General features: G+C 46.1%; 1 protein-coding gene across 1 annotated transcript in view; it reads left to right on the forward strand.

Annotated features, from left to right (window-relative positions):
- GDPD4 (glycerophosphodiester phosphodiesterase domain containing 4) overlaps nucleotides 1-27,229 on the forward strand; it is a 36,859-nt gene continuing 9,630 nt past the window's right edge. Inside the window, exons 1-8 of the mRNA XM_005531001.2 lie at nucleotides 1-91; nucleotides 15,033-15,241; nucleotides 15,868-15,971; nucleotides 16,732-16,825; nucleotides 21,744-21,803; nucleotides 23,541-23,639; nucleotides 25,118-25,211; nucleotides 26,750-26,895. Coding sequence (XP_005531058.1) covers nucleotides 15,059-15,241; nucleotides 15,868-15,971; nucleotides 16,732-16,825; nucleotides 21,744-21,803; nucleotides 23,541-23,639; nucleotides 25,118-25,211; nucleotides 26,750-26,895 — 780 coding nt within the window. The 5' untranslated portion in view covers nucleotides 1-91; nucleotides 15,033-15,058. The remainder of the gene's footprint in view (nucleotides 92-15,032; nucleotides 15,242-15,867; nucleotides 15,972-16,731; nucleotides 16,826-21,743; nucleotides 21,804-23,540; nucleotides 23,640-25,117; nucleotides 25,212-26,749; nucleotides 26,896-27,229) is intronic.

A 27,229-nucleotide genomic window follows, 5' to 3' on the forward strand; every position in this document is an offset into this window, starting at 1 on the left:
CTCTAATTCCCGGAGTGTCACAAGCAGAGGACACAGCCACCCAAGTACAGAGGAGAGCAAAAATAAATCCTTCCATGTGCGTCACGGCGCGGTGAGTTACCTCCTCCTTCCTCACTCTCCAAGATGCTCCTGCCTGCTGGACTTCACCCCTGCCTGCTCTTCCCTGCTTGCCTTGAAAGTTAGCACCGGAGTGGAGAGGGTTTTTTTCACTTTTCCATTGTTATCTGTGGATTTTTGAGTGTGTTGGTTGGGATGCGACAGCGGGCGGTTGACCCGGCTCCCGCCTGGGCTGACGAGAGAAACGAAGCCCAGAGAGCCGGAGAACAGGGAGAAACGATATGGAAAGGGGAGGGAAGGGGGTGATTTGTGAGCAGGGGGCTTTCTGGTAGTTTTCTGGCGAGGAGAAGGTGCTCAGCAGTCCTGCTTCAGCCGGGGTCCGTGCCGGGTGAGTTGGATGTGACCTGTTGGGCGGATAAACGGGAGCCGGGATGAGACGGGAGCGGCGGGCGGCTCCTGGGGTCGCTGTAGCTGGGGCAGTGGTGGGAGGGAAACGGCGGCTGAGCATTTGCAATCCTTGGGATAAAGGGCTGTTTCCATAGTAAAAGGGAGAAAGGAGCCTCTCTCTTTCTTCCCCTGAGCTTGCCTAGTGTGTGAACGGGGTGGTTGACTCAGGAACAAATAACCCGTGAAAGGGTAACATCTGGGAACAGCTGTAAATAATCACAACTTGGTTAGAAAGGCTGGAAGCAACGCTACAATCCACCATCTGCCCTGATGCTGCAGTCATCCTGGGAGCTGTGATGGGCAACTGTTTGGAGAGCAGCTTGGTTTGCAGCTGAAGCAGGATTTGACCCTGGCTTTAGTTGACCCTGCTGTTGTTGTTCGAATGCTTCCACATTCTTTGTAGGCATAACCACAATTAACAATGAAATGGGAATTTTTGCTTCTAGGAAAGAGTGCATTTTAATTCAGTATCAGGCACTCAGCAGATGTGAACCTGGGGATCGGCACTGGGACAACTTTAAGTTGCAAAGTGCAAACTTTGATTAGCTGGAGGTCCAGCCCACGGTGTACATCACCTTCTCTTCACTTCTACACTTCCTCTGGGAATCCCAACCTCACAGTGTAGCATCTCCTCTGACAAGTTCTGAGAGACGATACCAGGTGGAAGGACAAGAGAGAACAGAAATAATTTCCTACAGGTGCTTAAGGATTTTAAGCTGTATTTAACAACAAGAAAAGGCATAATGTACCATGAGACCAGCTGGATTTTAATTAAAAATTGTTCTGAATGTAAAAGGAGACAAAGCTGTTGCTTCCTTTATAACTTTTTTATTGAAGTATCTAAAAGATGCGCAAGATTTTCAGGACAATTTGAAATCCTTGCAGAGGATACAAACACAAAACTTGTTCTCATGACCAGTCCTGGGACTTCCTTATGCCATGACATTGGACCAAGGAGGTGTGCAAACGGTATCTCTATGTACCATTTCTGGTGATGGGAACACAGTTCTTCGCATTTAGTTGTGTCAGCTTTGTTGTGAGAATGCCTGCAGCTCACAATGTACCTCTGTGCAAGTTGTTACCATGCAGTTCTGCTTAGTGTGATAAAGTATCAGCTAAAATAAAAGAGAAAGTTTGTTTATTTGTTTGTTCTTTTTCTCTAGAAGTTTGTGGCCCTTTGACAGTGTGACCTTTTTTTTGCAAACCCAGAGGCTCTCCTTCAGGCAACCCTTTCTGGTTGTGTGTAGACACCTTCAGAAGATACCACTTACCAGCTGAGACACACGTGCTCCAGCGTGGAGCTGAACCCATTGGCAAAGCCCCAGCTCGGTGGCTTTGCATGGGGGACAGGCTGCAGGGAGCTCTGCAGTGGTCATTCCTTGTAGACTGCAACAGAATGCACATGTGCAGCAACAGCCTGGCTTTGGTCCAAACCTGACTCCTTGTCTCCGGATATCTTGCAGGAAGAGGTCTGTACCTCCTCCTGGAGTGACCTGCTATTTGTTGGCCTGTAGAACTGCCCCAGAGACCTCTGTGCTGTGCAGCAAACAAAGGGCTACATTTTAGGTGAGCAGATAGCATAAAAAGTTGGGAGAAGATCCTTTATGTTACGGATCTTACTGAAAGGAAGGAAAAGAGCTGGTGTGGGTAGAGACACAACCTGTGGTGCACCCTGGGGATGCACCCTGGGCTGCACCTTCATGGCAGGATGAGTCCTGAGGGTGCTCAGGCTTGGCTCCACATTGCACCCTCTGCTCCAGCTATAGACACATGGTGTGAGGGAGCTGAGCAACCAGCCTGCAGGTGCTCCTCTCTTCAGCACCTTGTCATCATCCTCTTCTGCATGTGCTGGGCATGTGCTGCTCTCCCAGCAGCATTCAAAGCTGGCTGCTTTTTGGTTGCTGAGGGCTTGGAATTTTATAAAATCCCAGTAAACAGAGGGTATCTTTAGTCATGTTCCCTGTTATTCTCCCCACCAGCAGGACACTGGCATTTGGTGTACTTCTTGCTCTCTCTGGGAAAAGAGGAGGGAAGTAGAAACAGTGATACTTCAGAAGCTTGAACAGTAAGATGTCCCTGCCCATGGCAGAGGGTTGGAACCAGCTGATCCTGAAGGTCGCTTTCAATGCCAGCCATTCTGTGATACATTGATTTTATGAACATGCCTGTGTCCTGGTCTCATATTGATCCTTTTTTCCTGTTATTGTTTGCCTTGCCAGTCTTAGTGGTGTCTCCAGGGAAGATGTTGTGTTAAGCACGATGAAAACCTGTTGTCAGGGTCAGGATGGCTCTCCATGCTCGTGGCCTGGATCCTCTCTGGTGGCTGAGCAGTTGTAGCCTATGTGTGAGTGCACAAGATGCTGTAGCAGGACAGAGATGAGAAGCCCTGTCCTGGGACTCATCCTTGGAAGGTCTAGTGCCAAGGGAAGCTCTTGGGGCCACCACAGTGTGCCAGCTCTTTTCTTTCATCAACACTTGCAAGGAAAGGTGACAGGATAAGAGATTGGCTGTGATGGTGGTGTGCTATAATAGCAGCAGGGAGCACGAGAATAGCAGCAGGTAGGGAAAGAGAGCAGGGCTGGGGGAATGAGTACGTGTGTGAATGAGGCTGTGGCTGCTGCCTGGGGGGACTGTTTGTCAGCTCCAGTGTTGGGTGCAAGAGGAAAGAAGCACATATCTGCAATCAGGGCACAGGCCAGGAGCCAGCTCGAAGCATCACTGTAGGCCTGTTGGAGTCTCACTGTTTGTGCAGAAATCCTTTAGAGTCAGTCCCTGCCTTGCTCTCCTGCTTCTCTTCCTCTGTTCTCCAATGCAACTGTGAGCAATTCCTTGCTTCTCCAGCTTCCATCTGCTCCAATTAGGCTGGAAGGCCCTGGAAGGTTTTCAATCCCTGAGACACTTTTGCAGCACTGAGCCTCAGTGACAATTATGGGTCTGGTCCTCTCTGCTCCGGCAGCCCCGGCTGCCGCCACCGACTCAGTCTGGTCCTTTCGGCAGCGGCTCTTAATCACTGACCTTACTTTGGAAGGTCTCCAGAGCTGGAGAAATGAAAGACACTTTAGAAAAAGGGGAGGGGGGAATTGGCAAAAGCAGTTGCTTTTTAAAAGACTACTTATTTCTTAAGATGTACTTGCTACTGATTAACCTTTGCTCTGTGATTGTTTTAATTGATTCATGCCTCAAAGCTGTCAGAAAGGTTCTGTGGGGTCATGGTGCCTCTGTCCTAAGTGCTCTCTTTCCCTGCAAAGCTTTTAAGAAGTTTTTCGTTGAGCACAACCCAATCCTTGCAAGAAATGCAGGTGAATGACGCCAACTCTTTTATCTTCTCCATCCCCCAGATTTTCCAGCCTTCATCTTAGTGCTTTGCTGCTGTGACCTCTTCCTTCCCTCCCTCCCTGCTGCCGGTTGGCAGCCTGCTACTGGGCTGGGCCTGTTCTATATTCCTTTGCAATTCATGGTAAATGCTGTCTGGGGAGATGGGCGTGAGTTTTTGACCCTTCTGTGAGAATGAGGCTCTGTAGGGTTAAGCACCCCTGCCCTCAATCAGCCTGTTGGTGCCTTACATGTGGTCCTACCCACGGGCCCACCTGTGGTCCCTGTGACTGCTTCATGTCACCCCACATGCAGAATTTCTCTGGCTGTCCCCCTTTGAATGGCTACAGGATGACAATCCCCTGGCAGTTGTGGCCTTGTCCTCGCCGTGCCAGCACGCAGAAGTTCCTTGAAGGTGAACTGGCACGGTTTGCTGGGTTTAAGTGATGAATGTGCTTTCGTTTTGGGCTGGGCTCGTGCCCTGGCACTCTGGATGTGTGTGAGGCCATTCATCTGGCCTATTTAGACATCTGCCCTTGCAGAAGCTGAGTTGTGCCCATTTTTCTTTGCTGGCTGTTCTGGGTGCTCAGGGTGACCATTCAAACATGGAGGAGATGGAGCACAAGTCTGATGAGGAGCAGCTGAGGGAGCTGGGAATGTTCAGCCTCAAGAAAATCAGACTGAGGGGGCACCTTAACACTCTCTACAACCACCTGAAAGGAGGCTGTAGCCAGGTGGGCATCTCTCTCTTCTCCTAGGTAACAAGGTGAGAGAAAATGGCCTCAGCCATGTGAGGTTTAGATTAGATATAAGGAAACATTTTTTCACTGAAGGGGTGCTCAAGTATTGGAACAGATTGGTCAGGAAAGTGGTGGAGTCACCTGGAAAAAATGTGTATATGTGGCATTTGGGGTCATGATTTAATTGGTAGGCTTGACAGTGTTGGGTTAATGGTTGGACTTGATGTTAGAGGTCTTTCCAATCCTAATGATTCTACGATTCTAACCAGCCCTTCAGGAAGACCAAGGGAAAAATGAAAACACCCACCCCAAGCTCTCAGTTAAAGAAATCACTCATTTCCTCCAGGATGCTGGGATGTGAGTGCTGCTGAGTGCTGATCCAGTAGATCTGACTGTTCAATGTGTCCTTGGCCCTGAGGACGTGCATCAAGGCTCTGCCCATGGGTTATCTGTGCTAATCTTCTTGTTTTGCTAAGTAAACTCCATGTCTCACACCAGCAGATGGATGAAAATCAAATGAGCCATACAATCCTCACCTGCTGATCTTGTGGCACTGTTGGCACAACCCTGAACTGGGAAACTGAGGCTCTGGGTGATGGCTCTGCTGCCTCTGTAGGTGGAGGTTAGGTATGGGGATTTGTGTGTCAGAATATCCTGTTGCTCTGAAATGCGTTCAGAATTTTCTGAGTTGGCTTATGCAGAACTGTGGTAGTGTTTAATTAGCTGAAAAGGATTTTTCTCTGAGAACAGCAGCAGCACATTCTTATGGTACAAAAGCTGGCTAGCCCTCATGCATTTCGATACTGTCAATAACTAAATTGATAAAGGTCTGTCTGGTAACATGGAAAACATCCTTTTCCTCCCCTCCTTGCAGGGTGTTTTGCTCCAAGGCCTGAACTTTAACACTACAGCCCGGGAGAGGGCCAGTGCTGGGGTCTTCAGCACAGGGACTCTCCAGGGCCCCTGTCTTTGTCCAGGCTGAATAGCACTCTGCAGAGCTGCTGAGCAGAGAGATATGTGGTCTGGAAACCTCTTTTCTTCTCCTCTCTTGTGCTCAGGGACAAAGTCTTCCCCTGGAGATGATGCTTGGGGCAATGCGCAGCCCTTGGTGGGGCTGTGGTGCCAGAGAGGGTCCCCCACACTACATCCCAATCTCCTCGTCTCCCCTTAACAGCAGGGCACAAAGAGCCACTTAGGCATTCCCAGGAGCAGAGAGGGACCCAAGCCAGGGCATGCTGAAATGCACAAAGTAGGATTTATATCTTCAAAGAAATATTTCCCTCCTTTCTGAGCTCTTTTTTTATTTTTTTTTTCCCAAGGGATTTATTCCTCCTCCTCCCGCCCAGGCAGGCTTTGAGGCGTGGAAGCACTTTTTGCCTCCCCACAGTGGCTTTTCAATGGTGGGAGAGTGACTTCTTAGAAAGCTGTGGGCCACCCAGGGGCAGAGCCCGGGGCTGTGCCCCCATGCTGCACGGGGCTTAGCTGAGAACGACTGCACACATTGCTGCCAGTGACACTGCATGACCACAAGCACAGGGAACAAAACTCTTCCCTTCTCCTGTTGACCACACTGAAGTGTGGGGAGCAGCATCTCACCCCAAACTGGTTGAGTCTTCATTTTCAGGCTTGACCTGGGGATGTATAACCTCAGATATGCTCCTGATTCCCTTTTTGGGTGAACAAAGTGACACCCAGATGTGGTGTCACCACCTTGCTGCTGCCACCTGGGACCAGCATCTGGCTGGAGGATGGAAGGTCCCTGTGTGATCACAGATGGAAGGCAGCTGTTCCTGATCCCTTTTGGGGCTAGTTTCTGCCTCTGCTTACCTGTATTGCCGAGGGGCAGGGGTGTCAGCTTCCCCAAAGGGCTCTGTCTTTTTGGGGTGGGAACCAAGAGATAAGAGGTGCTGCATAACCCAAGAGAATGGGTTATATATGGGGTATATGAAGGCTGATCAGGGTCAGAAACAGAGGAAAGGCTCTGCTGAAGGGTCTGGCACCAACAGAGCCAAAGATACCTGTCAGTCATGCTCATTTCTGCAATGCTGGAAAAGTGCCCATGTACCCAAGAACACTTGGATCAGATTATGCCTGAGTCCAGCCAAAGACATGGCATTTGTAAAAAATCTTTCTTCACCTCTTTTTCTTTTTCTTTTTTCTTTTTTTATTTTTTTTAAGCAGCTATTCAGCTTTATTCAAAACACTCATTTTGCTCCTTGGAGGAGAGAGGGAAAATCTATTGTAGCACTTTGAGACCCTTTTACAAACATCATGATTTCCCTTTGCTTGTTTCCACGTGAAGCTGAAAGCATTTTTATAAAACCCATTGTAAATGCTCTGAGACTTGGCCAATAATTTCCTGGGCATACATTTGTTAATGTAGCCTGAAAAGTGCTTTGAAAATGAAGAAAAGCAGCTGTGATTTCTAATGATGGTAAGTATGATTAAACAAGGTTTCTGCAAGTGGTTGTGCATAATGAGCCATCCATGGGGACTGGACACTGAGGACAAACATGCTCCAAACATAGAATCATAAAATGCTTTTGGTTGAAAGAAAACTTAAGGTCATCCCCTTCCAAACCCCCTGCCATGGGCAGGGACACCTTCCTCTACCCAGGTTGCTCAGGGCTCCATCCAACTTGGCCGTGGACACTTCCAGGGATGGAGCAGCCACAGGTTCTCTGAGAAACATGTACCTCACCACCCTAACAGTGAGGAATTTCTTTTTTATATCTAATCTAAAGCTACCCTCTTTCAGTTTAAAGTCAGTAACTCTCTCAGCTTGTCTTCACAGGAGAGGTGCTGCAGTCCTCTGATCATGTGAGACGCTTGAGAGAGGTACCTTGAAGAAATAGAGACTAAACAGTCCTGGGGAAGGATTTTGGGAGAGGAAAAATGTGACTTGTGCCAAAATGGGTTTCAACTTTACAGCTTTATTTCCTGTGGTGATCACTGTGGGATAAAACCAGGGATTAAGATGCCTTTTGTATGCTAAATTCTCATGGCTGATGCCAGGTTTTGTTTCAAGGTGAATAGATCTCACCTTGGAGTGAGGCTTGCTTTACCATGTAGGGGTATGTTTAGAAATTTGGGGCTGCAGCAGTGTTTCCAAACCCATACCACTCATTCTTAGCCATGGGGGCTGCTCAAGGGCTTCTCAAATTGACCCTACAAAATTGATTGGTTGTCTGAGAAGATCTTGCCTTAAAGAGTGTATTCACTGAGGCAACTATGGCTGAGCAGGGCACACCACCCACTCCCAGCACAGCTCCTGCTGGATGTCCTCTGTGATGGGGTAAGTCCCTGTGTAATAGATACAGGATTTTGGCAGTATTTGTTTGAAGTGAGCTTGTTTCTATTTGTCTGTTCAAAATATGGTGGGATGTTCCAAAAGGTAGGGCATGAACCTTGGTAGAAATCCCTCCATGCCTTTGGAAGCCACAGCCACTGCCTGTTAGAGGTGTACTACAGAAAATGGAATGGAGAAGTGTTGTCCCTGCTGTCACAGGAGCTGTAATTCCTTGTTAACCCCTTCTACATCCACATCTGTTGGTTGTTTCCTATGTTAAGTCCTGTTGTTTCTTTTTGCTAATGGCTGTGTTCTTCCACCTCAGAAGCCAACAGATAAGCAATGCACAAGACATGCCTGGCACGTGTTTGTCCAGGTACCACTCCCTGAGACCCCAGACCAGAGCTTATCAAGAAACTGCTGAAGGTTGTAGTGATAAATTATAATTAGCATCTGCCAGGGAGAGGATATAGATTGTATTCTTCATCACAGGGAGGTTGCAACTATCCTTATTTTATTTGATCTTTTTTTCATTTCCTGGGTTACGCCTCATTCGTTTCCTGAAAAGAAACTGAAGGCAGATGATAGTCAAATAAAAGGGATCCTAGACTGTGGTCAAGAGCCTTGGGCAGACTGTAGGGTAGAAATGCAGGTTTAAGGGATGCTCTTTGTTGGCTTTTTCTGGCTAGTGTGCATCTCATGGTGATGGTGATCAACCAGCAGCTTGCCAGGAGGTTTTATTCCTTTGCTTCTGTTGGTGTGATGCTGTGGAAAAATCCCAGGGGAAAGGCCAGGAAGTGATGCCCTAAAGAGTGGTGGCAGGAATCTCCAGGCTAAAGAGCTGCAGATGCTAGAGAGACTCAGCTCAGGTTCAAGGAATCTCTTAGTCCTGGCATGGGTTTCACTTTCTCTCCAAACCCCTTGGAAACAGTGGGATGGGCAGAGTGGGTTCCTTCCTGCTGCCTTTCTACACCATCAAGATTCTTAGGAGAAGCTGGCCATGCTCAGGGGCTGGGAAATGACCATCTCCAAACCACCACACCCTCACATGACTCCTGTTGCCCACGTTATTTTTTTCCCCCAATTCTCTTCTTGCAGTGAACTGGAAAATGTATTTGTAAGATCCGGAAAGAGCCTGCAACCTCAGAATCGGAATCAAAAAATCATGGAATCAAAATGGGTCAGGCTGGAAGGGACCCCAGTGGGCCATTTGGTCCAACCTCATGGCTCAAGCAGGGTCACCCTAGAGCACATCACACAGGATTGGGTGGTTCTTGAGTATCTCCAATGGGAGACACCACAACCTTTCTGGGCAGCCTGTTCCGGTGCTTGGTCACCTGTACAGTAAAGAAGTTCTTCCTCGTGTTTAGGGTGGAGCTTCCTGTGCACCAATTTCTTGTCCTTGTGTCTGGCTCCATCCTCTTGTCACCCTCCCGGCAGACACTTAGAGGTGAGCTCCCCTCTTGGTCGTCTCATCTCGAAGCTTCTGTGGCAGCTGACTCTGCTGCCTGTGCTGGAGCGCCTCAGCGCCCTCCCTGCGCCAACCACTGGGACAGCGGCTGGGACAGCAACTGGGACAGCCACTGGAACAACCGCTGGGACAATCGCTGCCTGCGAGAGAACCCCCGCGCAATCCCCGCGCAATCCCCGCGCAATCCCCGCGCCGCTCCCCGTTCGCCGCTCGCGCTGCCCGGGCCGGTTTGAAACCGCCGCGGTGCTCCCGGCCCCGCCCGCTCCTCTCCCGCTCCTCTCCTCCCTCTCCTCTCCTCCCGTTCCTCTCCTCCCGCTCCTCTCCCGCTCCTCTCCTCCCGCTCCTCTCCTCCCGCTCCTCTCCTCCCGCTCCTCTCCTCCCGCTCCTCTCCTCCCGCTCCTCTCCCGCTCCTCTCCTCCCGCTCCTCTCCTCCCGCTCCTCTCCTCCCGCTCCTCTCCTCCCGCTCCTCTCCTCCCGCTCCTCTCCTCCCGCTCCGCCGCCGTCAGCTCCAGCTGCTGCGGGGGCTCCGGGCTGCTCGCTGCTTGTCGCTCGCGTGTTTCCCCTTGGACAGCCTGGCCTGACCCTCACCCCCAGGCTGTGCCTCGCCGACCCTGCCTTGCACACCCTTGCGCTGTTAGGTACGGTGTGGGAGATAACCTCGATGCAGGGGAAAGGAAAGAAATGCTCAAGAGACCCCAAAGGAAAAAGCTACAGGGCAATGGCAGATTTGGCTGCCGTACCTTTGCCCCTTGGAAGGTGAATGCTCCAGCCCCAGCACCCAAACACACACACGTTTTTAATCCTTGCTTGTGCGCTGGCCTCTCAAGCAGCTTCTTCTTTTCAGTGCTTTCAGCGTTCAGGCTGTGTGGCTGAATATGTTTCCTGATTTTTCCCTCCTTCTCTTTTCTCTCTCATCCCCCCAGGCTATTTCCCATGCTTTTCCTCACTCTCTGCCAAGCAGTGGGAAAGCAGCAGCCCTGCCTGACTGCCTGCGATTATGGGGACTCTTATCTGCGAGCAAAGTCTCTGTTTGCCAAGGAAAAACCTGAAGTCCCTGGGGGTGTATGGAGCAGAAAAACATATGTTACTGCTTTCATGCCTCGCTTGTTAACAAGTCCTAAACTTTGCCATCCTACTGATGCGTGTTTACCTGCTTGCTCTTTGCTCCCGTGGCTTTCCCAGTGAATGGATGCAAGTTTGCTGTTTCCCTTCTCTATCCATTTAACTTTGCTTGGTAAAGATGGGCAGGAATTGCAGACGATCTCTGCATTTTAAGAGAACTGTGCTTCAAATCTAGATGCAAGGACTGTGAAGCCTTTTGCTAAGTCCTGCCAAGGACTGAACTGTTTTTTTGGCTTCTGCATCTGCCATTTGTTTCGGTGTTGTTTGCCCCTTAGGTGGTTGTTGGGCACAGTTACTGGAATATTATCTTTCTTAGGATCAGATGCTTGTGAATTCAATTATATCAGTGTTTGATGAGGTATGAGGCGCTGCAGATTCTGCCAGACCTTGGGAGTTATAATGTTTTTATGGCTTCAAATTGCCTTGTCCCAGCTGTGGCAGCAGACTGGTAATTGGTTACCACAGATGAAACTACGAAGGATGAAGCCAAGGGATGGAGGGTCATGGAGAACCTGAAGGGTGGCTGAGTGGTAAGGAGGGAGCTTGTGTTAAATGGAACACAATTACTTGAGAACATGGAGATGAACCTGAGGGCAGAAATGGAAATATGCAGAGGTAAAAGGGGAAGAGTGATGCCTGTTTGGAAGGACGCATATAAAGAGAACAGTGGAGTGCCTGGAGATATGAGTACATTTTAGCTGAGAAGCACCCTTCTGATTGTCCTTGTGTCTGCCTTTGTTTTCTTCATTCTCACGTGGGACCTGGCACATCTAAGTCCAGGATTTTTCCTGGACTTGGAGTTGCCACTGGACTGTTTGCTGACACCAGCAGCAGCACGGTGTAAATGCATAGCAATACATGAATCCTGGGGAGCTGTAGAGGGAGGTGGGCTCTTCTTAGGAGTTGCTGCCTTAAGAGTAAAGCAGCCTCAGATTTGGTTAGTTGTCCTTGGGCTTCCCTCTCCCTGTCAATTATTTCCTTTGCATCTCCACGCAAGCATCACCTTTTGTCTAGTGCCTTGAGCATGCCTTGTGCTTCATTGCTCAGCAGAGACCCAGCAGTCCCTGAAGCTGTGGGGCAGAGCTGCTCAAAGGCTCCCATTTGCTGGGTGAGCCCTGTATGCCCAGAGGGAGCAGAAACCTTGGATCAAATCGTGGTCTGGGAATTGTCAGGATGGTTTCTGCTTTTGCACAAGAGCTCACCACTATTTCTTCCTATGATCTAATCTCAACCTACCTCTCAGTCTGAAGCCATTTCCTCTTGATGTGTTACTCCATGCCCTTGTCAAAAGCTCCACTCCAGCTCAATAGTAACCTCTTTAGGTATTGGAAAGTAAAATAGGGTCTCCCATCTACTTGAGTGGAGATAGACTAGAGAACATTTGTCCTCTGTACTTGACAAAATAAAATTTCAGTCCGAGTTTATTGCCATTTAGGATTCTTTGGCCTTCTGCTGGCTTCAAAGGAGCAGCTGAATCAGACAGCTTTGTCTGTTGGGGGCTGGGAGAGGAGGGAAAAGGTCTCTGGAAAGAAAAAAGGGAGAGGATAGGAAAAGAGGGACAGATGGATGCCAGCAGACGCTAGAGCCCAAAGCAGGGGACAAATTATGAATTTTGAGTCTCTTGATACTGAAAGGTGTTATTGCCATAGTGATACTGCTTGGACAGCTGGGTCAATGGGGATTCAGGGGATGCCAGAGCGAAAGGCATTTTGCTCTTTTTTGGCCAGCCTGATGTTCTTGGGAGACACAGAGGCTGGTGGAGGGGGTTGTGGACAGCAGGTTGTGTTTGTCTCTCCCTCATTCCTCCTCTGCAATGAAGTGTCCCTTTCCCAATAACTCATGGGCTTGGAGAGGTGACTTGATTGGAAAGACTAAGGCAGGAGGTCATGAAATTTTTAATTATAGTGGTGTCATAGGTACTCTGATGCATAGATGAAGCTCTGATATTTCCCAGGGAAGTTTTGGATGCCACATCCCTGGAAGTGTTCAGGGCCAGATTGGATGGGACTCTGAGCAACCTGGGATAGTGGAATGATCTTTAAGATTCCTTCCAATCCAAACAATTCTGTCATTGTGTGATGAAGCTGAAAACACCTTTCCCTTTCTGATGGGGGTGAGTTCAGGGTGAATTATTTAAGCATTCAGAAGCTCAAGGCCAGATGATGTTTGATACATGAGAGAAACTGGATGCTGCAGGTATCAAGTAGCCTGTGCTATGGGTGAACAGGTGGAACCTGGACAGACTGTGGCTATTGTGTGCCAAAACCCATGGGAAATGCCACAGAAATCCCAAATAGCAGGTGACTGTGCACTCCAAACAAGGATACTCTGAGGAGAAGGAAACATGAACTACAAGGAAAGACTAGAAAGCTGGGATGGCTGAGGCCAGAGAATGTTTTAGAGGAGACCTCTATACGTGAGTACTTGTAGTACCTAACAGAGGAAGAGTTTAAGCTGTTCACTATATCCAATAAACAAGACACGAAGTAATGTCCTTAACTGTAATACAGGGGACAAGACACTGGGAAAAACAAAAAAACAAAAAAACAAGTTTTAATTATAAAGTGAGTTAGGGCTTGTTCAGCCTGTCCTGAGAGATGGTGGAATCTCCATCACTGACAATTTCATGATGGGTAAACTAACACCTAGTTTAACACCTGGCATGCTGCTGTAGCCATACAGATGATATGACAGTGTTTCAGGACCTCCATAATCTGTTTTCCTGTCAAATCTTGTGTGCTCAAAGACAAATATTGGTGTGTGAGCCTTGTACCCACACCTGGGAATGTGAGAACAAACCTCATGGCCCTTTGAGAACAAAACTAATGGCTTTGGTCAAGTGTCCTGAATTCCTGTTGCTGAAGGAGAAGGGCTGAACAAGAATGGACACTGTGCTTTGGTGATACAAGGACTCATATCTTGGGGATCCTTGTAGAAGGTAACAAATATTGCAGTCCCATAGCATGTGGCAACCTTCTGGTAAGAACTCTGAAGGTTCAAATATATTCAGAAGCTGTTGTAACTTGGTAATTTCTGGGTTTATGCCAGGTGTACTTTAGGCCAGCTGATGAAACCAGCTGGATCAGTTGTCATCTGTGCCACATCCCCCCAGCTGTGCTCTGGGAATTCTAGAGCAGAATCACCATCTTGCTACATGAGATTAGCATCAATTTTTTACTAAGGGTGACTCTCTGGTGCCAGGATCTGGTACTGCTGAGCTGCTGGGGATGGCTTGACCTCACCACAAGTGTGTGTGACCCCACACATCCAAGTGTGTGTGGTTCCCTATGACTGTCCTGGATGGATAGGCACATCTGTCTTGGGCATTCAGGGCATGACATTCTTAGCACTGCATAATTAGTATTGGTCCAAACTGAACCCCTCTGTTGTTTCCTTTCCATCCTCTCGCACTCCATCTGCCAATAGGCTGTGGCATTTGGAAAGATGATGAGGGGAGTGTCTTTTCTGTCAACTTGCATCTGATGTCTGTGATTTATTTGTGCTTTCTGCAAACTGGTTAGTTATTTGGATGTGTCAGTCTGCAGGGATTTATGCACAGATTTTATCCACAGTCACACTGGGATCTGAGTTCTTTCCAAACACAAACCCTTTATATGTGCATTTCATCCATGTGTATAGTGCAGCAAACTGTTTATTCTGCCTCTTAAATTATTGTTATTGCATCTAAGAAAATCAGGGAAATCTTGAGTCCTAAGGGATTTTGCAGCAGATATTCCAGGATCTGAACATGGTTGATGTGGACTCAAGGGTGTGATGGCACTTTTAACACAACAGAAAAATGTCTCTGACTTACTCGTCTCCAAAGAAGAGCTGTATAATGAGGTTTCTTTACATGCCCACACAAAACTGTTTTCCTAAATCTTTCCTTGAAGTCTTGGTAGTGCCCTGCTGGGTGAACCACCCTTCAACTACCACTAGTCCCTGTGCTATTTGCTTTATTGTAACCACACTGGTTGAAATTTACCACCAAGTACTTTGTTTTTAATTATAATTATGAATAGATCTCCCACATATACATCTTTGCGGCTGGTCTTTCTACACCTGAAAATCTGCTTCAAGTAAGGTTGTTTCAGCCAGGTAATAATTATTTCTTAAGGGATCAGTCTCTGCAGTGCTGCAGTTTTGCTAGGATAAGAGAGCTGTGTACCTGGTGGGGCTTAGTGCCTTTTCTACATGAGCTAGTTAAACTGATAGCATGTTTCAAATAGGTCACAGTGTTGCTAAATAATTCCCATAGCTAATCCTAGATTCAGGTTCATATGACATAATTTGAAATGTGCTTAATGAATTCATTTCCCAGAACTCCCTGTATAGCCAAAAGGAGGCAGAGGTAGCGTCAAAGGTGATTCAGACTGCCTAAGTTACAACCAGGAGCACCACTGACTGCTAAGAGGACTTGCAGTGACCATCTTTCTCAGCTGGCCATCTCACTTTAGTATATAAAATTAGATGGGATGTCCTCAGCATCACTTTGTGCTGGTCTCAGCATCTGCTTGGGAAAACTTTCTCTTCTTTTTCAAATATGGAAAGCTTACCCAACAGTCTCCCCATAAAACTTGCATTCTTGTTTTAGGGGGAAGATGAGATAAAGCCACTCAGATGGAGGCCAGTCCCACCAGCCTCAAGAGGCTCAGGTTTGGGAAGCTGAAGGTGGTCCGTCGGCGCTTGCTGCAGAGGTATGAGCACCAGCCCTTCATCTCGTGTCTGGCTGGTTTCTACAGCTGCCGGTGGAAGCGGTACCAGCGCGAAAGGACCGAGCCTGGGAAATGCTGCTGCAACATGGTAAATGAGCTCAAAATCAGCTTGGAGAAGAAGAAATCCAAGAGGACTTGGATTTTTGTACTGGGGCAGGGCAGCCTAAGTAGACAAGGGGTTGATGTCATGGAATCCCAGCCCAATATCATTTGGAGCCCAGTGGGATCTGTTAGGCTGATAGATTTTGCTCTAAATGCTTGATGAATTGCTGCTTCTGTGGCAGGCTAAATTTGTCTGTGCCATCACACAGCTAATAAATGTGGATTTTGCAGCAACCTCTGCTGGCCAGTGAAACGTCTCAAAGACATAGAATCAAATTAAAGAAGTAACATTAAGGTTGAGTGGACAGTAAGAATTGCAAGGAAGGCTGCTCTACATTGCAATTTCCTCTCATGTGAGGTGGTTAAAATCTCATTCCTATTAATTTGGGAAGTCATGAGTTTTCCCTGAGAACAAGTAGTGGAAAGTATGCTTTTGATGCCATTTTCCTGGTTACAAGGGCGGGATGGGAATCCCTCTCCATATTTACTTCAGTTAGAATTTCAACACCAAGGTACATATTTTTAGGGACAGCCTAAAAGTAGCTGCCATTTGCTTTGATTGCTCTGGGCTGGCCATAGCTCTGACTGCTTGTCCTTCCTCTCCCTCTCCAGCGGGAATGCATGTTCTTCGCATTGCTCGTTGCAGCTTTCTGCTTTTCTCTGGTCTTTCTGTACACATGGGGTGAAGGTAAAAATGACTACAACAGCTTTGACTGGTAAGTCACATTTTTTCCTCCTCTCCTACCCGTTTGGCAGGTCACTAGGATGACTGGAAAGGGATGAGCACCCTCCAGAGCAGCTGTGGTGCAGCAGGGCACTTTAGTCATGAAGCAAAGGTTTGGCACTTTAAACTCTTGGTTACAGCATCCAAATTGAATGTCCAGTGAGTCTGGAGGTGCTGAGACTCTGCCTTTGCTTGGGTACAATTTTTAGGTGTAAGTGTGAATTTAGGAGAAGGGGAGAATCATTGTCATAAAAAATGTTAATGGAAGGGGCTAAATAACTCTTTCCTTTTCTGAGTCCTTCTTTTCCCCCTTCCCTTTCTCCCCCATTCCACGTGAAGAAATGTAGTGGCTGGAATCAGAGGCATTGCACCAGCACCACTAAAAGAGAATTCCATGTTCCCAGATTCAAAAGTAAGAAAAAATTGTCAGGGATTTATGCACATCTTTTCCTTCTGTAGTACATAGGCAACAGTTATGCAAATCTAGCCTCTAAAATTAAATTAAAGCTGCTGAAATATTATGAGAAGGAAAAGTATAATAATGTGTTTTAGTCTGATGGTTAATGCAATCAGGGACTTTGGGAAGGAGGCTCTTAATCACTTTTGCATGTTACAGCATAGGCTATTCCTCCCCCTTTCTTTGTTTTATTGCTTAGAAAATTTCAGAATTTCAAGGAACAGGGCTGTTGGTCCTCTCTAGTCCATGTGCTAACCAAAAGCATTCTTACAGTATTTTATTGGTTTATTTTTAGGTATAACTATGGGAACCTGGGCTTCTGGTTTCTCTGGTCTCTTGTTATCCTGATTGTGGCTGCAGTCTTGTTCGCATACATCTCACTGTTACTGGTAAGCAATGCTCCTTGTAAGCTGACCTTGGTTTGTAGCCCTGAAAGGTAAACATAGGGGTGGCTTTATGTGTCAGGCCAAAGCTCAGTCTAGTCCTCCATATGATCCTTAGACAGTGAAAGTCGGGAGATGATCTGGAGCACAATGAGTGTTTACAGTACTTTCCCCCCCTATCCACCTGCAAATGGCCAGTTTCAGCTCAGGGGTCTCTGAGCCAGATGCCGTTTCTGTGATTTCTTTCAATGACTTCCCTTTGATAAATGTGTACAATTCCTCCTTGAACCCATGGAAAGCTGACCCAGCAGTGCCTGGATTTAGATTTAGGGGGAACTAAAAATTGTTGCTTTGGCAGCAGGGAAATATGGGGCTCTGAGTCATGTAGCAGTGGTGATATGTCACCACAGCTGAGTTATTCTTCTAATCCTGGATAAAAAGGTTTACTAGAGGAAGGAAAACAGAACTTTATCACTTGACTCACTCTGCTTTGCAGGAGGATTTTCCGCAGGTAGAAGCTATAAGTGTGGTCACAAAATGCTGCTGAAGTTTATGCTGAAAGAGATTCCTGAAATCTTCCCTTTTCTAAATCCTGTGAAATTTTTTAATATGGTGTCTGCTGTAGCTAGGGAAACATACCAACCCCAAAATTTTCCTAAAAATTTTACTTACTCGTTCTTCTTCTCTGATCTTTCCCTCATAAGAAAGCTCTCAAATAAAAACAGATTTGCACCTGTTTTTCCACTTTCTTCATCCAGAACTATAGGACAAGAATTCACTTTGACTCCAGGCACTGGAGTCCACATCAGTCCCATGCCTGCTCTGACTTTCATTTGGACATATCAGGTGCTGAAGGTGAGGTTATGGCTTTGTCTCACCTCTGTGACCAAGACAACCAGCTTTTATTATCCATTCCTGCTGTTCTTACCCATTCCCTGATGTGTCATCATACAGTCAGTCTGTAAATTGCTCACAACAGGAAACCTCTTTTGTCTCTGTCCGTGCAGTACCTAACACAATTGGTTTCTGGGGTCCTTTTTTCTTGATGTAGTACAAATAAACAGTACTTTTATTCCAGTACTAGCAGTAAAAACCCCAAAGTGATAAATAGGACAGGCGCTTGTTCATGCCCACAGCAATCAAGAGCATCATAAGAGATGTGGACTGACTGAGCTCTGAAAGGAACAAACAAATATAATTAATTACAAGGATTTTGTGACACCATGGTGGCTCTAGGGCTCATGGACTATTATTCAGCAAAGCCTACCTGTCTTTCCCAGGGACTCTAGTTTGGTGGTTACAGTACTACTTTGGGCAACTCAGAGCTTTGTCCATATGACATGGATACATCTGAGATGGTGCCTCAGCAGGCTGTGGATCTGGAGTCAACCTCAGGATCAGACTAACTCACCATTGCCCATGATAGAAACCAGGATTTCCTGGGCTTAAGGAGCCTGAAGACTCCTGGGGTTGATGTGTCAGCTCGGTCATGCTCTGTCTAGATCCAAGTGTCAGTCAGTGCCTAAGCAGTGGACTTTCTTAGAGTATTTTCAGGTTTTTCGTCACCATGAACATGGTGACTGCAAGCTATCAGGGCAGGTGATGGGCAAAGTAAAGCCAGAAAGGAAGATGGAAGATATGAGGTGGAATTGGTGCCCTATCTGGTTTAGTTCAGCCCTGGTCTCACTCTTTATTATGCAGCTACATCTTCCTCCCAAGCCTCTCAGTTCTGTCTAATGAGGCTAACAACATTTACCTTCCTCAAAAGGGTGAGCATGGATAAACCTGAAAGAATGCAAGTAGTCTGGATGGTGTCAGACAACAGGAGAAACACTCCAGAGGTTCCTCTGCTCTGGGAACAGTCCCTGTAGTGAAGGTGCATTTGTTTCTTGCTTTTATGAAGCTGTTAAGTGACCCAACCAAAGCTGATGGGTATCTCTGAGGACACTTGTCCTGTTTGATTGCATCACCATGCCACCATGTCCTTTGCAGCAAGGCTACTGCATGCATCCATGCTGAACAGTGGGTGCTGGGGGCATGAGACTGCTACTTAAATGTTACTAGGTCTTGAGGGAAAGGGGAGCAAGGAAAGTTATCACTGCCACCACTTACGCTCCTGCAATCTCAAAACACGAAGGGTGTTGTAGCAACCATGGCTGGGCAAAGCTCACCCTAGCAGGGCTCTTTCAGAGGAGGACTCTGAATCTGCCCCTCCACCACTGTTTACAGAGCTGCCCTTTCATGGAAGGCTTTGATGGACCACCCAGCAAAACACTGGGAGCCTCATGGGCTGGTAAGAGTAACTCAGCCCTTCCACATCTAAATAAGATATTCAGTGTGGGCATTATACAATAGGTGGGTTGCTCTGATACATTTCAGACAACTGATGGCCAAATAGGTTTCTGCCATGATGAATTACATTCCAAGTTCTGGTTGAACAGTGTTGGATGGAGAGTACCTTCACCTAGCTGATGTTTTCTGCATGAGCAGCCCGTCACTTCAGAAAACTGAACACTCTGATGCCCTTGTTGGACCAGAAAGATTTTATATCAGCCGGTGGCTGGTCTGATTTTGCTTGTGAACACCATACCCTCTTTCTTAATGGTGGCACCCAGCTGGAACCTGCAAGCTTGCTTCCATGACCTTATTGTGACCCAGTGAAGTATACAGACTTCTGCCCACCAGCCACAAGTAGCTGAAGAAAATGCTGCACAAGAAAGCGCTAGCTGTCTGACAACCACGCTCTCCGTCCACATGCATCATTGTCATTTTTTCACACAATCAATTTCAATTAATTCGGTTGTTCAATTACTCCCCAAGACAATTTTCTCACCCCTATTAGGGCTAAAAGGTTAAACTGAGGGGTCTAATTACAGAACTGTTTATGCTCAGTGGAGAAGAAAAATCTTTTCTTGTTTAGTCTTTCAAACCCCAACATTTGCCTCTCTGCAGTTCAACCATGTTTTTTCTAAGGGTTGTGACTGTACAAAGTAAAGAGGTTCAGATGCTATGTGGCCTCTTCATTCATAGATGACTCATAGAGAGGACTCAAAATAGTACATTGACACTGAAATCCAAAATGTGACCTCAAAACTCCATCCCTAAGAGACTGGGGTACCAGACAAGTTGCGAGTTTTTGCCATAAAATGAATGAACATAAGGATCTGAATCCAGCTGCTGTGAACATCTAAGTGAGCAGATGTTTCAGGTGAACCAAATGTCTAAGTGCCTACCTGCATGTCCTTGTAGTGTAGGTTCAGAGCCTGCCCACAGCTCACCAGGTAGTATTGAGATGATTACAAGGTTGTTTCCATGCTGAAGTAGAGTGGAGTTATGTGTCTGCTGTCCACCCTTTGCAGCATAACCTCGTGGTCAATGCAGCCATTCAGAAATAGGGAGACAGAAATTAAATTCTCATTGCAGTGAATCCATTTCTCTTGCCACTGGGAAGCATCCCTTAATCACCACTTTGCAGGTAAATGGTGGAGGGGAGACACTTCCACACCTCATTTAATATAATAGAAGAATGCAAGAGTTGGAGGTTGTAAAATTCTGGGAGATGATGGGATTGGCAAGAGGGACCTTTAACCTTGGCCGTATTAGTCAGAAATATACTGGTCACCTAAGCCCTCATGCCTCTGTACTTATGTTAGACAATTCCAGAAAGTGTGTGGAAGCAATTTGGAGTAGACAGACCAATGAGAAGACACAAAGGAATAAAACTGTATTAGTGAAGATTTAGGTTAGAAATTGGGAGAAGATTTTTCACCCAGAGGATAGTTGGGCACTGAAACAGGCTCCCCAGGGAAGTAGTCACAGGACCAACTCTGTCTGAGTGCCGTGAGTTCAAGAAGTATTTGGACTATGCTTTCATGAACATGGTATGATTTTTGGTGTAATTTTGCACAGGGTCAGAAGATGGACTTTGATGTTCCTTGTCGATCCTTCTGGCTCAGAATGTTCTAAATGCTTGACTTTACTGTACACAAGGACCAAGTCTTTGCATAACATCACTTGCAGCAAAAGACTAGAGTGGCTTTTTGCTCTCATTTTTTCACCCTGAATTAGCTTATTTAGATGGAGCTGATTTAAAATCTTTAGAAGTATTTCAGTTCTCTCTCAACTGGCTCCCATGTTACTCATCATGTCATACTGGGGGCATTTATTCCATTAAAGGAATTCAACATGTGAGGAAGCACTTGTATTCACTGCTGAGTTTATCATAGAACCGTAAAATGGTTTGTGTTGGAAGGGACCTTCAAGGTTATCTAATTCCCACCCCTCTGCCATGGACAGGAATGTCTGCCACTAGACCATGTTGCTCAAAGCCCTACCCAACTTGGCCTTATATCTTGCTTCAAATCAGCATGATCCTAGAAAGAGAGTGTGTTTGTAGATAGATAGGAAACTTAATTTCACATGCTGTTGAGCTGCAGAAAAGAAGATCTTCTTCCCCCAAATCTATATATCTTGTTTTCATATAATCCAATTATCCTACAATCTTGAGAGATTTGCATCATAAATGATCCTCCTCAGTGGAGCACTGAAGTCTACTAACAGATACTTTTCTCTAAGCCCTGATACCTGATGATGCTGATCCCAAAATGATCCTTTACCGTGGTTAGGAAGTTTCCCCTGGCATTTAGACATTTAGACTCGTGAGCATAGATCTGTGTATTTTCACAGCAGCAAAGTTCTTTTTCGGGTGAAATTCATCTCCAGACTCACTGGTTACTTAGGTATAGAATTATGTGAAGAAGCTCTGCATGAGAGCTGTGGACTGACTTACTTCATTCTTGGCTTGTTGGAGTTCAAGACCTAGTGGAAAGTAACTTGCCAATGCAAAAATAATTCCAGAAGTGCCTCACTGGCATGCATCACCTCGTTCCACCAGAATGCATACAATCTCTTCTTGATTTCGCAGGTCCTCGCAATGTGTTTGCTTGCAGAAGGCCAGCAGCTGTACCTGCACTGGAGTCACAAGGTAGGAAGAGTCAGGGCTTTCTGGTAACTCTATGCTTCTAATGGAGTCTGTGCTGTTTCTTTGCACAGGAAACCTCTTAGACTATGGGAGAGAAGGAAGAGAGGAAAGAGATTAATCTTACGAGACTGAGATACCCATGAAAATGATATCTCCACCTGAGCTGATCACTCAAACTCCTTTTGCACTCAGTGGAGGGAAATGAATCCTCTTCAGTGCAATTCATCCAGCTGGTCATGGGCCTCTAAATTAAGATGAGATGAATCACACTCAAAGAACCTTTTTTCTCCAATGACTCTAAAAGGTGCCTGCAGTGACTCATTCAGGTGAAGATGTCTATATTTGACATATCTACATATGGTAACATGAAGTCAAAAGCAAAGTTTTCATGAGAAGCACTGCATGATTTTCTGGAGCAGACCCCAGCAACAGTGTAAAAAGTGTCTGCTCTCTCTGCAGGAGAGAAATATGGCTTTTCCGAGGCATCCTGGTGCTTTATGCCTTTTGGTCTTTGGATGGTTCCCTGGGAGTGGCCAAGGCCAGGCTGGATGGGGCCCTGAGCAACTTCATCCAGTATGTGGCACCCCTGCCCATGGCAGGGATGACCTTTAAAGTCCCTTTCAACCCAAACAGTTCTATAGTTCTTAATTCTATGGTTTGGGAAATGTGTTTTGGAGTTTTGAAGATGCAGAAACAAATTATCAGAGAGTTGTTGTAAAATTGTATTAGAATACTCTTAAGTAGTTTTTGAGTCTATGTGAAACATTTGAAAATGCTTCTCTATCCAATGCAGTTTAGGACACAATGCAATGTGATTACAAAGGCTGCAGTAGGAGGAAAGAGCTGAACATGCAGATGCTTGATCCTGTGTTTCTTCATTTAAGTAATGGAAACTGAATGATCTTTACTATAGAAAAATGGGTTCCAGAAGAACCAGAAAGTTGTAGAATAATGTGTAAAAAAAACCAACCAAACAAAAAAATTAAAAAGAAGAAAAAAAAAAAGAAAAAAAAAGTAAAAAAGAGACATCATTGGGTGCAAGAGATTAAGAATAGATTATTAAAGTATTGATCTGTAGAAGATCCCCTGAAGAGTGGTTAGGGCCTTGGCACAATTTCCTTTAGTTGTCAGCAGAAAGATGATATACCAAGAAGTGTTTGCCATTACCACAGTGCTGGTACCAAATCAAACAAGAAGGTGAAGAATTGACTGAGACACTGCCTCACCTTTTTGGTTAAAAAGTGAACTCTCATCTCTTTATTATGGGAGGCATTATTTTTGCTGAAGACTGTTACAAGGCAGCTCACAGAACAAGGAAGCTGTATTGTTATCACTTTAGGGTGGAATTTGTCACTTCTGAGTTTAGAAGTGATGAATTCCATCTGCAAGTTAGGGATTCAATATAAGCTGATCACCTAAGCTCCGTCTATATCAATAGAGAGAGATTCCATCATAATGCAAGCAGGAATGGATCACCTCTGAAATTCCTCTTTTCTCCACTGATTACAGACAGAATCCTGAGAACTTAGTTGAGTACCCAGCTCCTGAAATCAGTCCTGCCATACTGATAGCACTGTGGATTTGGTTTTAGTCTGATTGTATCTCTCTGTCTCTGACCTGGCACAGTCCATCTCATGCATCTGAAAAAACTTTTCAAGCTGCTTAAATTAGCTGTGACTTAGATGGATGGCATACCCTATGCAGAAATGCTGAAGCTGATTTATGTCTTTGTGTCCCCAGATTGGTACTTTTCTTGTCCTTGGCTTCTCTATCTCAGCACTCTTTGCATTATCTATACTCTGGCGAGATCACCGGAAAACTGTCCGCCTGTCATTCCAGGTAAGAGGGGTTGGGGGTCTATTTGAAAGAGCAGCTTGTTTATAGAAGTATTTTGTGACAATTGGCAGAAGATACTCCATATGGTGGATGTTTTCCACATGTTTTTTTGTTAGCAGGCCATGCTCTGAGTAAACTTTTATTATTATTATTTAACATTTCCTGTTGGGGGAAAGGAAGCCAAGGCCTGAGGTTGAGTTTCAAGCTATGTGATGTAACACATCTCAGTTTGGAAAGATACAGAAAGTTGCAACCCTTTTTTTTCATTCTTCCCAAAAATGTAGGTGTTCTGTTAAGTTTCAGCTGTCCAGGACAGGTAACTCACCCCTTAGGTTGGTAGGTTTTCCACGGCAAGAACTTTCTCCCTCATCCCTCATTCAAATCTGCTGGTACATGAAAGTTTCAGTCTTTTGTGGCTCAGAAGAGTTTAATCTCTTGAGGGCATGAGCACACTGAGTTTTTGGGGAGCAGGTGGAGAACACTGGTGTCAGTGAGACAAAATGCTGGATGCAGGAGGTCAGAGTTCATGGTTGCTGATCTCCTCAACTCTCACCAGCTCTGAAGGTGGAGGCAAGAGCTGTCCTGTGCTGTTCATTGTGTGAGCATTCAGGTCCCCACTTTTATTGGGAAGGAAGAGGCATGTAGCCTTTCACTACACAGCTGCTTTACAGGATCCAAACCACTCCACAGTTCAATGATTCTGTGCTATTTGGGCCTATTTCCTCTCCCCTATGTGTCTTAGTGCTTGTGAAGGCTGGGAGAGCAATGTAAGTGGACTGGCAGAGGAATTGAAGACATGGTGTTGTAGGGTGTGGTTAATTGCACATTCCTGTTCCACAATTTGCTAACCACTGGGTTATGTACTGGCATGAGAAACCATTGGCTTCTCCTCCCTGTGACAGACACCAGGGGATGTGGACGAGGAGAAAGAGAGACAAAAGCCTTTGGGTTCCCTATATGTGCTGTTTATTTCAGGTGACCATGCCCTTTGAGATGGCCTCCTGTTGCTGTTCCCAAAGGACATGAATCTCTTGTAGGTACTGTGTCTTGTCCATTAGCCCTGCAAATCCATCTCAGATATTCTGGACATCTCAGGTGGCACCTCTGCTTGCACAGCTGAATCCTGGTTCTGCTCAGGAGATGTTGGTATCAAGTGTCTGGGGCAGACAGTGTCACATGCAGTAACTTCTGTGACTGCTGCTTTCTTCAACCCTTACAGCTTAGAGAATTGAGCATCAGGACTAAGAAATAGGAAAGGCTTGCATCTGGAGAGTTGGGTTTTTTCCCTAGCACATACTTTAGTAACTGTCAGTTCTAGCTGGAATATTCACCACGGGGCTCTGATGAGCATGAGAAGATGATGGACTGGTTTCTAGTTCAGGAGCCCATCCAGGCGTAAAGGCTGTAGCTCTGATGGGGATTGTTTCCATCTGTCTCCACAGTTCATCCTTTGACTAAAATCCTTTTCTTCTCTTTGCCAGGTCACAGCTCCTTATCTCCACATAGGGGCAATTGCCGTCATGGTCCTTCTTGCCTGGCCTGTGGCTCTTCATGCCATCAGAGCAGATAAGAAAGGTACGGCAGCTCTGGTTCCTGCTTCCTGTATGATAAAAGATATACACGAGCATGGGAAAAGAAGCATGCAGACCCCTTTCCACCCACACCTGCACTCCAGCTGGAGAAGACTTTCAAATTCTGCATCTCACAGGGAAATTAGTAGGCCTGGGCTTGGGCTGTGCACTGCCCTGTTGCTGTCCCAGTGTGTCACTGGTTTGCATGTTACCTTGCACTCTTTTGCCCTATACTGAGGCAGTGGTGGGCATTGAGACAGAGGAGACAGAGCAGAAGCACCCATGTTCTGAGTCATGAGTGAAAATTTGTTTAGCCCTCTGCAGGAGAAAGCAGCCAGTGGCAGCTCCCTTGGGTGATTTTTGCTTTCTGTGTACAGAAGGGATCTCCAGTCCAGTCAGACAAACCACATCTTAGGAGAGATCAGCTGAGAAAGGGAAAAGATCTTTTTGACCAGTTCCTAGTGTTATCTCATGGGAAGTTCCTGCCTACTACTAGCAAGAATGACCAAATGTCATAAGGATAAAGCCAGATGCCAGGAACAACTGCAGAAAAACCTGTCTGGGAGTGTCTGTTTTTCTCTCATTGTCTCTCCATAGAGCCAAAATTACCTTCCTGACAGCCATCTTCAGATACTGGTTTGCAATAAAAATCACAGACAAAATGGACTGGTGAAAGCATTTTGTTTCCCCGTCCGAGGCTTTTCTTGTTGAACTGCAGCTGGTGAGGTTGAGGGAGAATACACAGGGACCCTAGGCTGTGTACCACCATGCTTGAGGTACTCCTAGCTTAGTACATCATCGTTTTAGCATAAGCCCAAATTCCTTCCGAGCCACTGGCACAGAGGGACGGTGGTACCCACTCAGGAAAGAGGTGGTGGTGCACAGGTGCTCATTTCTCAGAACTGTTTTGGTCCCTGAGGAGAAGGACTCTGGGGGCTCTTGGGTAATGTCTCAACAGACTCCAGAGAAGACCATAGATAATGATTTGGCAAGTTTCTAGGTACAATATTCATGCTCTCAGGGTCTGTAGGATTATCTAGGTCACACTGAAGGTCACTAGCAACTATCCGAATGAACCAGGGAAGTATTCCAAGTAAAGAGATGCAACATAGTTGAAGGAGAGGTACCTCCTCTTCTTTATTGTGAATGAAACTTGAAAATAGTGCTTGTTCTCATCTGAGTAAGAGAAAGTTAACATCCTACTGTTGAGGATTGTTTTTCTACATATGGAGGTGATTTCATTGCACCGTGTCTAAACAAAATAAGAAATAAAGCCATATCTTGCTGTCATGCATAGTGAGATGTAATTAAAGCATAAAACCTGCAGTCCTGACTTAGACAGCTTGCATCCTTGCTTTGACCAATATGTTTTCCTGGGTTGCATTATTCGGAGAGAAAGTGAAAATTAGGAGAAGGAAAGGAAAAAGGGATGGGACAAAACCAAAAAGCTACTTAGCTAGAGGACTATATTAAAAGTGGCAAGGCAGACTCATATGTTACGATGTGGATTAACTCCAGCCTTCCTCCTTCAAATTCTTTCAGTTACTCAGGTGATAATTGTTGGTCCATACCTGGCTATCCTTCTCTTTCTTTTCTTGATACCTCTGGGGATGTATTCTCCTTGCATCAGAGAGATGGGAACACTTGGACCAAAGCCAGCCCTCATTGGACACCGTGGAGCACCAATGGTAGGTCTGAAGAGGTTATTTTATGTAATTTCTTCATTCTGTGTGTTGCTACTTTCATCATTGTCTTCTGTTGTTTCTTTGTTTTTCCCCCATGAAATCAGTGTGAGGTGGGAGACATTTCTAGTCATTGGGACTGCTTGCCAAAGGCATCGCTTCATGGGTTTGCTTACAAGGAAAACACTGTTCCTGAGGGACAAGACAAGGCTGAAGGGGGCCCTGAGCAACCTGGACTAGTGAAGGATGTCTCTGCCCTGACAGGGTGATTGGAACAGGGTGATCTTAAAGGTCCCTTCCAACCCAAACCATTCTATGATTCTGTTATTCTTCTACATGA

This window comes from Pseudopodoces humilis, chromosome 2 (assembly GCF_049639895.1).
Source record: "Pseudopodoces humilis isolate 2021_Gansu_Grassland_sample_001 chromosome 2, ASM4963989v1, whole genome shotgun sequence".
Taxonomy (NCBI): domain Eukaryota; kingdom Metazoa; phylum Chordata; class Aves; order Passeriformes; family Paridae; genus Pseudopodoces; species Pseudopodoces humilis.